The following is a 14,533-nucleotide window of genomic DNA, read 5'->3' on the forward strand; positions in this document are numbered from 1 at the left end:
ATACAATGTCACGTAGAGGTAATAGCAGTAGAACAACTGTACACAGACATGACGGCCACGAAATTCAAATTCATATTCATATTATTCATATCATTATTATTATTATCCATCCATCCATATTCATACCCGCTTATTCCCATTTAACAGGGTCGCGGGGGTCTGCCGGTGCCAATCTCCGGCTCTCATAGGGCGCTGGGCGGGGGTACACCCTGGACAGGGCGCCAGTCCATCACATGGCAACACAGACAACCATTCACTCTCTCATTCACTCCTATGGGCAATCAACCATACAGTCATGTTTTTGGATTGTGGGAGGAAGCCGGAGTACCCGGAGGAAACCCACGCAGCACGGGGAGAACATGCAAACTCCACACAGAAAGGACCCAAGTCCACCCCAGGGCTTGAACCCAGGACCTTCTTGCTGTGGGGCGGACGTGCTAACCACTAAGGTACCGTGCATTATTATTATTATTATTATTATTATTATTATTATTATTATTATTATTATTATTATTATTATTATTATTATTATTATTATTATTATTATTATTGTTATTATTATTATTTTTACAGAAACATTTACAGATGTACAAACAGTATTTACAAATAATATATGGTCAGCCAGACAATCACTCCACAATAAACATTTTTCTGAGAGAACAGAACACAGAAGAAAAAAAAAAATGAAATTATGACTTTCTTTCTCATAATTATTACTTTTTATTTCATAATGATGACTTTCTATTTCACAATTATGACTTTTTCTCATCATTATTACTTTCTTTCTCATAATTATGACTTTCTTTCTCATAATTATAAATTTGCTAACTCGTAATTATTACTTTCTTTTTCATAATTGTAAATTTACTCTCATAATTATGACTTTCTTTCCATAATTATGCCTTTCTATTTCATAATTAGGACTTTTTCTCATAATTAGGACTTTTTCTCATAATTATGCCTTTCTATTTCATAATTATGACTTATTCTCATAATTAGGACTTTTTCTCATAATTATGACTTTCTATTTCATAATTAGGACTTTCTTTCAATAATTATGCCTTTCTATTTCATAATTACGACTTTTTCTCATAATTATGACTTTCTTTCTCATAAGTATGACTTTATTTCTCAAAATTATGCCTTTCTATTTCATAATTATGACTTTTTCTCATAATTATGACTTTTTTTCCATAATTATGCCTTTCTTTTTCATAATTATGACTTTTTCTCATAATTATGACTTTCTTTCCATAATTATGCATTTCTATTTCATAATTATGACTTTTTCTCATAATTATGACTTTATTTCTCATAAGTATGATTTTATTTCTCCTAATTATACATTTTCTAACTCATATTTATGATTTTCCATAGTGATTTTTTATTTATTTAGTGGCAGAAACAGGCTTCAATAGTTTTACACATCACAAATGTAGGTTTTTTTTTTTTTTTAAATATTTATTCTTTTTGAGTCTACATCATTCTTTGTAATTTTGTTTCTTATGCCAATAAAACAGTTAATAATTAAATTGAAATCTTTGGCCAGTGGTTTAAAGATGTTTTCATATTAGTTATACGCATATTTATAGTAACCTCTGCTCTTATAATCGGCTCCTTTGAAATATTAATCCCCAAATATTCTACTTCTGATTGAACTTTTATATAGAGCCTAGGTTCCCAAAGTGGGGTACGGGTATCCCCAGGAGTACACAAATTGTCATGGGGGTACATGAATAAAAAATAAAAATCAGAAACTATCTAAATCAACCAACAGTCAGGAGCCTACATGCATTGCCACAAATTACACATTACCAATGTAATATTAACCATGGTTACTGATTATTATTCTTTTTTTTATTATCATATATTGTTCCAGACAAATTTTGCTGTAGGGCTACATTGTATGTGACATTACATCAGTGGTTATCAAATTTTTTGGGTCTTGACCCCATTTTAATATCATACATTTTTGGCGTCTCGGAGACGTTTTTCTTTCTTTCGAGAATTAGCTTTTGAAAATCTTCAACAGAATCAGAAAAAACATTATTAGAAATTAGGTTATTATTAGAAAGGTAAAGAGCGGCATATAAAGAAAATTAAAGAAACAATAATACTAATAATAAATGAAAACAGCAATTATAATAATAATAATAATAATAATAATAATAATAATAATAATAATAATAACTAGAACTGCAAGCAGTTATGAAAGGGGGCCAAGCCTTCCCGAGCGACTCGACCCCCAGGTTTCGTGGAGCCCGTGGAAGTACGTCATGAAGGATGACGGGCTCGTGGTGAGCGTCAGGACACAGTCCAATGTGCCATTTGCTGTGAACAAGTGGATATGAAGTTTTGGAAGATGTGATTTAAAGTGTGAAAGTTACAGGCAAAAATGTGTTTGCACCCATTATAGCGCCACCAAGTGGTGCACTTTTTAGTATGGTTGATCTGTGTGCTCCTCTATAGTTACCCTGTAAATTTCACAGCCCTCAACAAATTACTTCTGCTGAAATAAAGGTTTGTTTATTTATATGTTATGTAGTAATAAGCCATGCCCACATTGACCAATCGCGATTAACTTCGAGATACGGTCCCAGGAGCGACATAAGGTCATACCCAACAAATTTGGTAAAAATCGGTTGTGCCATTTAGGAGATATACATTCCTCATAATTGCAGTGCCCCCTAGAGGCCTAATTTATTCAAATTTGGCTCATACACCCACAGTCACATGCCAACTATGGATCTCAGATTTGGTGTTGTTAGCATTTATTTTGACTGAGATATGCGCCAGTTCGCATTTTTATTGCTAGCTAGAAAATTTTACTTGTTAATTATTTGCGCATAATTTACTTGAACAAACTCATTTTGATAACTGGATATCACATCCAACTGAAGACTCTACGTGCCAAGTTTCACGCTGATTGGACAAAACCCCAAGCAGGATTTTGCAAAAGTAGGTTTTCCAGTTTTTGCGATTTTACTCAGAGAAAAGTTTAGGCGGAAATGGGCGTGGCCTAGCCCAGGTGATTCAGTGCTATTCAAGGAATCTGTGGATATGAAGGTTTTAAATTTGCAACAAACGGTGTGGGAGATATTGGCCAAAATGCGTTGACCGTTGTTATAGCGCCACCTGCTGGCGGATATTTGTGAATTTTTGTTCCAAGGTCCCCTGGGGGTTTTGGACCCAACCACCAAAGGGCATCGCCCTACCTAGGCACGGTTTATTCTGCAGCACCACTTTTACCAACGGAACTATAAAAGGTAACAATAATAATAATAATAATAATAATAATAATAATAATAATCCTTACGATTACAATAGGGTTCCTAGCACCGCTGGTCCTAGGAACCGCGTATGCTTACATACGCGGTTCCTAGGACCAGCGGTCCAGCGGTGCCTGGCCCGCGGGCTTGGCCCCCTAATAAACTGAATAACAAGGTGCAAATGAATGATAAGGTACCAAATGCTTATGTATAAGTAAAAAATAAAAATGATATTAATCATTAAAAATAAAGTATATATACATGTGTAAACAGATTTTATTTTTTATTTTTAAACCAGCTGTCAGATACAAATAATGTTTGTTGTTGCCAAGATTAATGCACAAAGTGACAAGATGCGCCAGCTCAGATATTTTTATACTGCATCTTCTATTTTAACTAGATTTATATTCAGTATGGAATACAGTTGTTTAAGAATATTTTGTGTGTGATGTTATAATTTGAAAAAAAAAGAATAATAATGAAAACATTTTAAAAACACTTTTTAACCAGTATTTATTATTATTATTCTTAAAAATTATTAGACATTTCAGGGGACACCATATTAATTCCAGCCGACCCCACATTGGGGCTACGACCCAAGGTTGAAAATTTGCATTGCATGATTATGTTTTTGAAGTATGCAGGAGTAGGGGGTACATGGCTTCATGTTAAATGTCTGAAGGGGTACAGGACTGGTTTAGAGGCTTCACTGCATCAATGATAGGGAGCAGCTGACAAACCTAGCAGTCCACTACCGCCCCCTTCTGGTCACTGAGTATAATGCAGTTACGTTTTATGACTAAATACTGCCTTGCACGTCCGCACTGGTTTAGCTCAGCGGTTACTTCGGTTCATAAGTTACCTTCCAAGTTACTGTCGTTCATCCTCCTAACAGGGGATCGAACCGCGGGCGCAGTCCAGTGTTTTTACTGTTTAAAATAATAATAATAATAAAAGTATTAATAATAATAATCTATCAGGTATAATGATGACATTGTGTACATTTTTATTTGTATTTATTATAAACAAGTATTTTAACATTCATATGCAAACATCTATGAAAGTCTATTCCTGCCAGTAAAAGCAAAAAAAAAAAAACAACTAGGAAAAGTAAAATAAAATTAAAAATTCTAAGTGTTTTTGATTGTTTTAATTTATCATTATTATTATTATTAACAAGCAACATGAAATTAACAGTAAATATGCAATGTGTTGACTTGTATATAAGCTGTAAGTATACTAAATAAACACATGTGTTTAATATATCCATTTATGTTTTAATTTAGGTTGTAATATATTTTAGGAATTAGGGCTGGGTGATAGAGGGTTTTCACAGCGCGTCAACCCGGAAGTCGCCATCTTGGAGATAAGCAGCAGGTTTACAAACAAACAGCACACAAATGAACAAATCCTGAATTTTGAGAGGAAATAGTGAAATATTGCTGTTTTTGGCTGTACTAATCAGTCAGAACGTGAAATACATGGAGTTTTATAGACAAACGTTAGAACAGATCAGGGAAGAACAATGTCTGTGTTTGATAGTCAGTGACATGAGACCAGCTCACCATTGTTGCACCAGTTGTTATTAATGTATAGGCGAAAACCACCGCCCTCATCTCCCATCTTGCATTTAAATCCAGCTTCAGGTCCAGTTTGTTCTCCAGGGAACGGACATTAGAACACAGGATGGAAGGAAGCGGCGTTCTCTGAGGATTAGCTTTTAGCTTGGTTGCTAGCCCCGCTCCTGCTTCTGATCACACCGCTTATGTCTCCTCCTTGAAAAATGGGGCCCCCGGTGCCCCCAATCATATATTGGTATGTGTCAAGGATTCGGTACCACCAACTGTCATAATATTTGACTCGCAAATAAAAAATCGACTTAGTATTGAAGTTGCTCCCTTACTTGGCTGAAAGTATAAAAGTACATGCTACTAAATGTACTTAAGTATTTTTAAAAAAAAAAGTAAAACATAACAGGGTTTTTAAAACAGAAAATTCCATTGATATATTTTTTGAGAACTTAGAAAACTGGTACATGGAATTAAATCTGTTCCCATTTATGAACACCTGGATAATTTAGCACTCATTATAAACACAATTCTTGATTAAAATGTTCCTAAAACTTGAAATGTTTAGAAATTGGTGTAAAAAATAAACTTAGGGAATGAAAAACTGCTTAGGATTTTTTTTAATTTATTTATTTTTTAAATTATTTTTCAAATGAACATGTCACACACAATACATATCAAACAACTGTTTTTTTTTGTAATTTAACTTATAACTTTGTCAAATGTCTTTATGGTAGCTGCACATTTGTGATATCAAGATGGGGTCACGACCCGAAAAAGGTTGGGAATCAGTTTTTAACCAACTGTAAGAAAACTGCACCAAATGGAAACACTAGTGTGTAAATGTTAAATTTTTTAATCTTTAGGAATTCTTTTGAATTTGTTTGTTTTTTACTGTTAATCTGATGTCTTGTTTTTTTTTTGTTTGTTTGAGGGTTGATATCATACAAATTCTGCCATCATGTAAAAGACATGTCAACTCAAGGCCCGGGGGCCAAATCCGGCCCTTTAGAGCATCAAATGTGGCCCGCTCGAGGGAGTAAAAATTATAGAAAAGAAACGTTTTGTAAATCACAAAATAATCCAGTTGTAAATATCAGCCCCTCCAAATACACACACACACACAAAAAAACAATCAAAATAATTTTTAATCTCAAATTGTTGAAAGAACTTTTCTATGAAAGAATTTTTCTAAAATCTGGCAATTTTTTTTACAAATTACTCCATGACAAATTCCTAAAATCAAGGAATTTTAAATGAAGTTCTTACAGGGATTGATATACTCATACTTTATAGGTGGAAGTGCAAACTCCTCCGTATTTGGCCTCTGAACTAAAATGAGTTTGAAACCCTTGATGTAAACTAAAAGGCACGGGTATGTCAGGGAAACCCAATGTTTAAAGAAAACAACCGCAACTTCTGAAGAGTGGAATGTCAGCATTTTATTCTGAAAATTACTGTTGAACTTTCTCATGAGAAAACTTCAGTTATATCAAAAACAAACGAGCCGTTGGTTTAATCAGTGCATCCAGTGACCATAGTTTTATTCCCCCAATTTACATACCTTTTATTTCATGCAAATACTCCTCTCTGGTCATAATGTGATCGAATATTCAGTAATCTTATAGAAAAGTTTTACAGCTAAAGAAGTGAAGACATTTGACTGTTGAAGTGGAACATAAAACGGTGTAATGCAGTCTGCACAAACTTTCATTTCCAAACATTGTTAGATTATCAACTGCCACAGTGAGAACAGAAAACAGTCCCTGCATAAAAAAAAAAACCCCAAACAAGTTCAACGTGCTATTCTTGTTCATCTTTTTTTGTTTCTTCCATGAAGCATTTGTGCCTCACTCTGACTTTTCCTTTTCTTTCATGTGTAGAAAGACGATGCTGAAGACGAAGAGGCCAGCCATCATAGAGAACACACTGGCGTAGTAGGGGAAGGCTGACGGGATGAAGCGCTCGTACTGCGTGTGCTGCAGGGGGCGGACCGACACCTGTGGTAGACACACAGACAGAACTTATAGAACCATATCGGACGATCGCAACTCAATGCATTTCTTCCAGTAGAAAGAAATGAGACGAGTTTATTGATTTTACTCCAGTAACGTCAACTTGAACCAGACAAACTGTGGGGTTAAATAAACTTAACCCCATTAGAATCAATATAACACCCTCAGCGTCAGTATAAACCCCCCTCAGAGTGAGTATAACCCCCCTCAGCATCAGTATAAACCAACCCAGAGTCAGTACAACCCCCTCAGAGTCAGAACTACCCCTTCTGAGCCAGTATTAATATTATTATTACTACAGTAAACTGTATTAATAAAGAATAACTGCGGGGGGCGATGTGTCCACCCTCACAATAGGTTTGAATGGGAAAATCAAATTTTAATTTTGCCAAATAATCAATAATTGCTAAACATACAAAAGCACCAGAAACAGGAGTGTTCTCTATGTTTAGTACAGTGGGTACCATGATCAGTAAAACAAAAATCTATTCTATAATAAAGTTTATTAGCGAGGATGCTATACGTGGTCACCATTAACTTGCCTGAGTAGAAGAGTACAGATGTGTGTATCCCAGTCTGTTGTAATCCACCTTGAACTGGAACACTCCATAAACATCTGGCAGCTTGAACTGGATGCTGTATTTTCCTCCTAGTGGAAAAACATTATTTTAACAGTGATGGTGTCCTAAACACAAACGCATATTAACGATTTAGTCTTTAAATGAAATAAACAACCTACCGTTCTTCTTCAGATACGTCCTCACAAAGGGATCGATCCTAACGAACTCCAGTTGAATATCGTCTCCATCAAAGGGAACCCAGCGACCCTCAGACAGCATCTCAATCACTACACTGTACTCCTGCAGAGGAAAGGTTAGTCATTAAATAACATTAACCATCACGTGCTATGAATCCATTATTATTATTATTATTATTATTATTTTCAACCTCACCACTAGGTCTGTGATGGTGTAGGCTGCAGGGGGAGTGGACTCCCCCACAGGGTGATGGGTAACGGCTCCAACCCTGAGGACTCCGGCCTCCTTGAACACCCAGCGAGACAAGGCCTCGGCCAGCTCCAGGTTCCCAGTCAACTCATGCCTGATGGAGCCGCAAATAATAAATAATATCACATTTTAAGGCAAGGCAAATGTATTTGTATAGCGTGTTTCATCTGACCTATGCCCATTAATCTGAGAGACCTGCTGGGTTCATACCTGACTAACATCTCACTGATGTATTCTGGACCAAACCCATTCACATATTTATATACCAGCAGCAGAACTTTAAAGTCTATTCTGAGGACCTGAGCTCCAGCGTTCTGAACCGGCTGAAGCTGATTGATGCTTTTTAACACAATCACCAGGGTGTTATTGCTGTTTCAAATGATTTACCATAACAAATGTAAGCTGTAAAGTGTACCTCTGTGAACCTGGTGTGGCCTTCTGCACTGCAGAGTTAAAGAAAGCATCACTGAAGAAATCCAGAGAGCCGCTGAAAACCACCCGAGCGTTGTTTCTGGCCTGGAGGCCAGCGATCAGCAGCGTGTTCTTACCCACAGCGTGAGGATACTGGAGCAACACAATCACAAACACATTATTAGTAGCACAGCATTGTGTAGACAAAGGTGAACCTAACAGGTGCTTTTACTGAGAGAGAAAATGACAATGCCTTTCAAACATCACATTATTGTGATGGACAGGACAAAGCTACCTGAGAAATGGGCCTGTCAGGGAAGAAGGAGTAGGAAGTGGAGGACCCAGTGAGGATGTCCAGAACAAGAGGGTTCTCTGGATCTGCAACCATTCTAGAAGACAATCAATGGTTGAAACATAGTCAGATTACACATGAAATAAATGTCCACAGCAGGTGCCTAGTAACAATAAGGAGACTTAAAGCTGATATCCGGAGTTTCTGAGAAATCTATGTTTATGTATGATTCTTTTGAAATGCAAAAAAATACCTAACTAGTCTTTTACTATGGTCTACTGCTAGTGGTCATTTATATACATTAATGTATATAAGTCCCTCCTTCGTCCTATAGACCCCTATACAAATAGAAACAATCGAACCTGACACCAGGTTCGAGGACCACTTCCGAGCAGCAGTAAAATTTGAGCTTTGCAGATAATTGGCCTCCAGTCCGGTGATGTATGTTTGAGCCTTTAGTACCAAACTAGGGTGACTTGAAAACATCCTCTCATTTAGCTTTAATAAAGAGTGATTTCACCTACCCAACACCTTTGAACAGAACTGGTTTGTTACTGGGTTTTCCAACGATAGTGGGAGCTTTTAGCATGTTCTCTGGGTCAGCGACAATCAGGGTGTGCTGCAAGAAGAAGCATGGGTTCACACCGACACCAAGTCTGTGTGAAAGACGGAACTACAACAAACGGTGTTACTACAAAGTGAGGACCATGAAGTTCACCTCTCCAGGATCAGAAACGTCATAGTTGTGATGATCAATGACGGCAGTTTTCTCCTCGTCAAACTCAACGCCACATTCACTGCCCAACTCCCTCAGAGGATCGCCTGAGGATGAAGACGGAAAAAAAAATGATGTCATGAAGACGTCATGAGCTGTACCACAGCGTTAGGCTGTGTTAGAAATGTCATACTAACGTACTTCTCAAACTAACGTACTTCTCATACTAAGTATAATGTCAAAATGAGTATGTAGTGAGTTCACTTTAGATAGTAAGGAAAGATTGAGTATGCAAGAAATACCCGGATGCATAATATATGGCACATGTGTCAAACTCGAGGCCTGGGAGCCAAATCTGGCCCTTAAGGGCATCAAATCTGGCCCGCTCAAGAAAGTAAAAATGATAGAAAAAACATGAAACATTTTGTAAATGATATCTCAGTCCCTCCAAATATACAAATTCAATGAAAATCCACAGTATTTGCAGAGCTGTTTTCCACTTCTTATATCACATGACAGAAGTCATTTTTAATCTCAAATTGTTGAAAAAATTTCACATTTTTCCCAAAAAAAAAATCTGGCAAATTTTCCTCAAATTATTCCACAAAATTTCCCCAAATTCCCAAAATCAGGGAAACTTTAGTGAAAATCCTGCAGGGACTGATATACACACATACTTTATCATTTATATGTAGAAATGCATGATATTCTACTTGGTCACTTTCTCACTTTAAATGTTTTCAGAACATTCAAAGGTGGAGAATCAACATATTTAGCCTCAGTGTGATTCAGGTTTTTGACGTTTTACGTTCCAAATGCATCTTGGGAAACTTGGAAATATACTTCAGTGGGAATGCTCACCATCCTAATCATACTAATAGTATATAGTAGATAACACGTGTCAAACTCAAGGCCCGGGTTCCCAATCCGGCCTTTTGGAGCATCAATTCGGTTTGCAGGAGAAAGTAAAAATGAGTTGTTTTTTTTAATAATTTTGTTAATGAAACTACAATATTTGCAAGACTCACAGTTTTCCCAGTTCTTACAGTATATTGCAGGAATACCAGTCATTTTAATGTTGAAATTCTTTTAAAATCTCCAAATTCTTACAAAATCTTTTAATTTTCCTCAAATTATTACACAACATTTTCCTTAATTAAATAGAAATTGGTCAAAAATCTAGGGAAGTTAAAGTGAAAATCCTGTTGGGACTGATATGTCACTTATTGCTTGAATATCATCGGTTTCTTACATATTCTGTATTTTATGTCTACGTACAAGTGCAAACTAGGGCACAATAATGTTAAAAATACTCGTTTTTCACGCATTAAATCTGTGGCCCACTTGAGATCTAACCACTGTGTACTTGACCCATGAACAAAAATGAGTTTGACGCCCCTGTGACAGTATATACTCTGAGTGTGTAGTTTGTAGAATGATTTCAAACACAGCCTTAAGATTATTCCAAAAATAAAACATGGGGAGAAAATTGAAGCTATTGAACAAACCAATATCGGAGCTAGCAGCCACCAGAACGTTTCCTCCACCATCAATGAAGGACGTAATCGTCTCCACGTTTATATTTCCACCAAAGTCTGAGGAAAATCAAGAGAGAATCAGTTCAGATTTTGCTTCAATTAAACAAACTTTATGACAAAAATCCATTTATCTCTTTCCATACCTTCAACCGATGGTGAGAAAATGATCAGATGGTCGTACAGGAACTGGCCGTATTTGATTAGTGATAGGGAGGGATCATCAGCCGTCTTGAATGTGAGGTCAAAGCCACGATCTGAAAGAACAAGTCATTAAATACAATGCATGTGTGGGAGTGTCTTTATGGTTTAAGAGCATAATATCTCCATGGTTTGATGGATCTCTGTTTGTGAGCAAATACCATCTAAACTGTCAGGTGGGATCACCTATGAAAACAGGGCGTATACAATTGTTTCAGCATACTTTATTTAAATAGTACTCGTACATTTCATACACAAATAAACAAAGCAAAAACCTTCTTGGAATACACATAAAATGACAACTGAGAGGATTTAGTCAGATTTTTTGTTAGAAGATGAAAAGTATTCATTTTAGACATAAGTATGTTTTTGTTTGATTTTTTTCTGAATTCAAAAGGATTTTAGTGAAATAAATCTATAGAGAACTTTGTCTGATACAATGATGTAATATTATTGTATTGCACTGGTATTGTATTTGTAAACACATTTAATGTCTAACTTTCCAAACAAAGATTCCATCCGATTGTGTAACCATTTCGATTTAGAATTAACATTTATGGGGCGGTGATATTAAAGTCCCGCATGGTAAAATAAACAGCAATTCTTTGCAACATTTAGTAACAAACCACGTTTAAAAAAAAACCTTTGTGAAATGTTTTTATGTTACTTCTGACCAGATTTACAGCAATACTTGTGAAATTTTTTAATGACCTTTTATTTTGGTACTTTCAGTGAATATGAATATTAGCTAAATATTTAGTTTTACTCATGACATTTACATTTTACATTTAAATTTAATATTTTACATTTAGATTTAACAATGACATATGTTTCGAGAAAAAAAAAAATCACAAATATTGATGTAAATCTGCTTAAAACTAACAATAACACAAAAAATGACATGTTTTTTAAACGTGTTTTGTTGCTAAATGTTTCAGTTTATTTCAGTATGCACAACTTTATAATCAGCGACTCAAACATTTAGATTTAGAATTAACATTTAGATTTTTTTTTTTTAAAACAATGCAATAGAAGTACATGCTGTTTTACATGAATTTGTCTCAAATGAAGAAAAAAAATGTGCTAAATGTTTAAAATTTGTCGGCTATGAAACAGTTACTTATTTAGTTATTTAGAGAAGAGTGCATGTACAGCTAGGCTAACCTTAGCATCCTGAATTAGCTCAGTTTCATCTGCTGGTTAGTCCATTTACATGTAGGTATGTGTGAGTGTATATATAAATGTGAGAATGCAATTATAAGCCTCTATTTTCTACTGACCTGTCAGACTGCGGAAGAACATTGAATGGGTGTCTCTGATGTTGAGGTTGTCGAGCAGGACCAACGTTTTACCGTCAGCCACAGCACAATGTAGCACACAAACTAATGTAACAAACACCCACAAACTGCTGTCCAGAAGTCTGGACCTCCTTAAACTCATCGGTTCGCTGCGTTTTTTCTGTGAAGCAGATGAAATGGACTGGTTTGTCTGAACTGTCGGTGCCTGCGCCGCCATTTTCCCTGTAGAAGTGGACGTCAGCGTTAGCAGTGATGGTGAACTTTGACCCCCAGCGATGGACCAATCAGAAAGGAGGACGCGTCGCCAGGATGGCGGCCCAACCAATGGGATCAAGGCTTTGTTGTAACCGAGTACAGTGATTATTACTGGTATATTTATCATACTCAAAGAAACACATTTCAAAATTAAACATATATCCTGTGCAGAGGTGTACTCGCATTACTGTAATTCAGTTGCTTTTATGGGTACTTTTATTTTTAAATCAGTAATTTTACGTTTTAAAATTCACTAAGTAAATGTTATATTTTTTAATTTTAAAATGATCAACGAACATTGTGAAACTACAAAAAAAAAAAAATCAAATAAATCGTATCATAGCCGACCAATCAGATTAAACCGAAGCATTGAATGCTGGTTTATTTTCTCAGTTTAGAGTTCATAAATGTAGCTATATTTAGAGCCTGATTTTTTTTTTTTTTTTTAAATTATGAATTAAATTCATCGGTGTTGTTTTATGTTTGAAAAAAATTAAATACATTTTGACCAATCTTATTTTATTTCATACCAGAAAATAAATTAAGTTCCAGTTGTGCAAGATTCTCACTTATAAATCTAGTTCAAACAAAATGCAGTATAAAAAATAATCACTTTGTGCACTAACACTGATTTAATACATTCATTCACACAACACAGGGCGTTCAGAGGGAGAGATGTTTTTTTATTTAGTGGACTTCAACTTCCAAGCAAAGTAACAGATGTTCATAAATCATGAGGTAATATCAGTGCGTGTAATGTTTAGGACTTTATGTGCTAATGCAGGTTGTTCCAACCAGAAATGAAGTTAAACCATTCTATTCCTGTCCAGCTCTAAATGTTCGTGTATGTGTGTGTGTGTATACATGGATAAATGTAACCAATCAGGTGGCAGACATGAGACAAATTATACAAAACCACACCAGCTCAGAAATGACAGAACGAAATATTACACCAGAAATATTGTTTTTAGTTCAAAATCTCTGCTAAATTTTGACAAATCAATTTTTTTAAAATCCAATTGTAAAAGTAGAACGACTGGTAGAGAAATACATAACAATTTTGACACCTATATATATATGTATATATATATATATATATACAGTGACGTGCCGTCAGGGTAGGCAAGGTAGGCAGTGCCTACTCAAGGGTGAATTGATATTTTGATTATTTAATTATAATTTATTTATTTTTAATTATCATATAATTATAAATTATTTATTTTTCTATTTCCAATAGCCTACAGTACCTATAAGTTTGAAAGTGTCCGCATTTTGTCCGTTTCATAGCCCAAATGACTAAACAACGCCATTTCCTGCAACAGCTGTCTTTTTTTTTTTCGCTCCGCTGTAAGGCAGAGGGAGGCCACACCCCCTCCTCTGCCTCCGTTCTCATTGCGTGATTTTACGTGTTTGCGCATGCGCAGTCAGGTCCCCAAGCTGACAACCACTTACGTGTAAAGGCAGTGTAGAGAGCTGCCTTTGCACGTAACCGCGCTATGCTAAATGCTATATGTAAGTTCACAGTGCATTAGTGAATTGATATCACGTGACCGCTGCTGCTACGTTCTCTAGCTAGTGGGCGGGATAACACTACAGTCAGGATGACAGCGATAGAGATGATAGAGAAACTTTGTTTTGAGGAAAAATGACAGCTTTTAAAAGATGGAGACCAACACCTGAGATACCAGCTATGGTAAGGTCAGAACATGTTTCATACTTTTCACAGTGAATGGTACAAAAGGAAGGATTGACTTTGTGGATGTTCCTCACTGAGGCTGTTCTAAGTTGTCATTTTTTCTGTGTTTCCAACACAAACAACAGATGTGCTGCCGTGTCATGAGATATATCTTGTTGGGAGAGTATGGAGGCTATATTAAATAATTGTTTATGTTTCTTTAATGGTGTTTATGGTGTTGATTTTGTTAGATGGCTAAACACTTGTTCATGTGGATCTTATTGGGTTTTTT

General features: G+C 35.8%; 1 protein-coding gene across 1 annotated transcript; it reads right to left on the reverse strand.

Annotated features, from left to right (window-relative positions):
- Positions 1–5,967: 5,967 nt before the first annotated feature.
- Positions 5,968–12,570, reverse strand: ddost (dolichyl-diphosphooligosaccharide--protein glycosyltransferase subunit (non-catalytic)). The gene is made up of 11 exons (XM_028452995.1): positions 12,294–12,570; positions 10,959–11,069; positions 10,786–10,872; positions 9,281–9,384; positions 9,087–9,181; positions 8,566–8,659; positions 8,275–8,423; positions 7,806–7,953; positions 7,592–7,712; positions 7,395–7,501; positions 5,968–6,837 (listed from the first exon to the last, which is right to left on the reverse strand). Exons 1-11 carry the CDS (start codon positions 12,526–12,528, stop codon positions 6,688–6,690), a joined length of 1,401 nt encoding a protein of 466 aa, XP_028308796.1. The 5' UTR covers positions 12,529–12,570; the 3' UTR covers positions 5,968–6,687.
- Between the last annotated feature and the right edge of the window lie 1,963 nt (positions 12,571–14,533).

This window comes from Gouania willdenowi, chromosome 7 (assembly GCF_900634775.1).
Source record: "Gouania willdenowi chromosome 7, fGouWil2.1, whole genome shotgun sequence".
NCBI classification, from domain to species: domain Eukaryota; kingdom Metazoa; phylum Chordata; class Actinopteri; order Blenniiformes; family Gobiesocidae; genus Gouania; species Gouania willdenowi.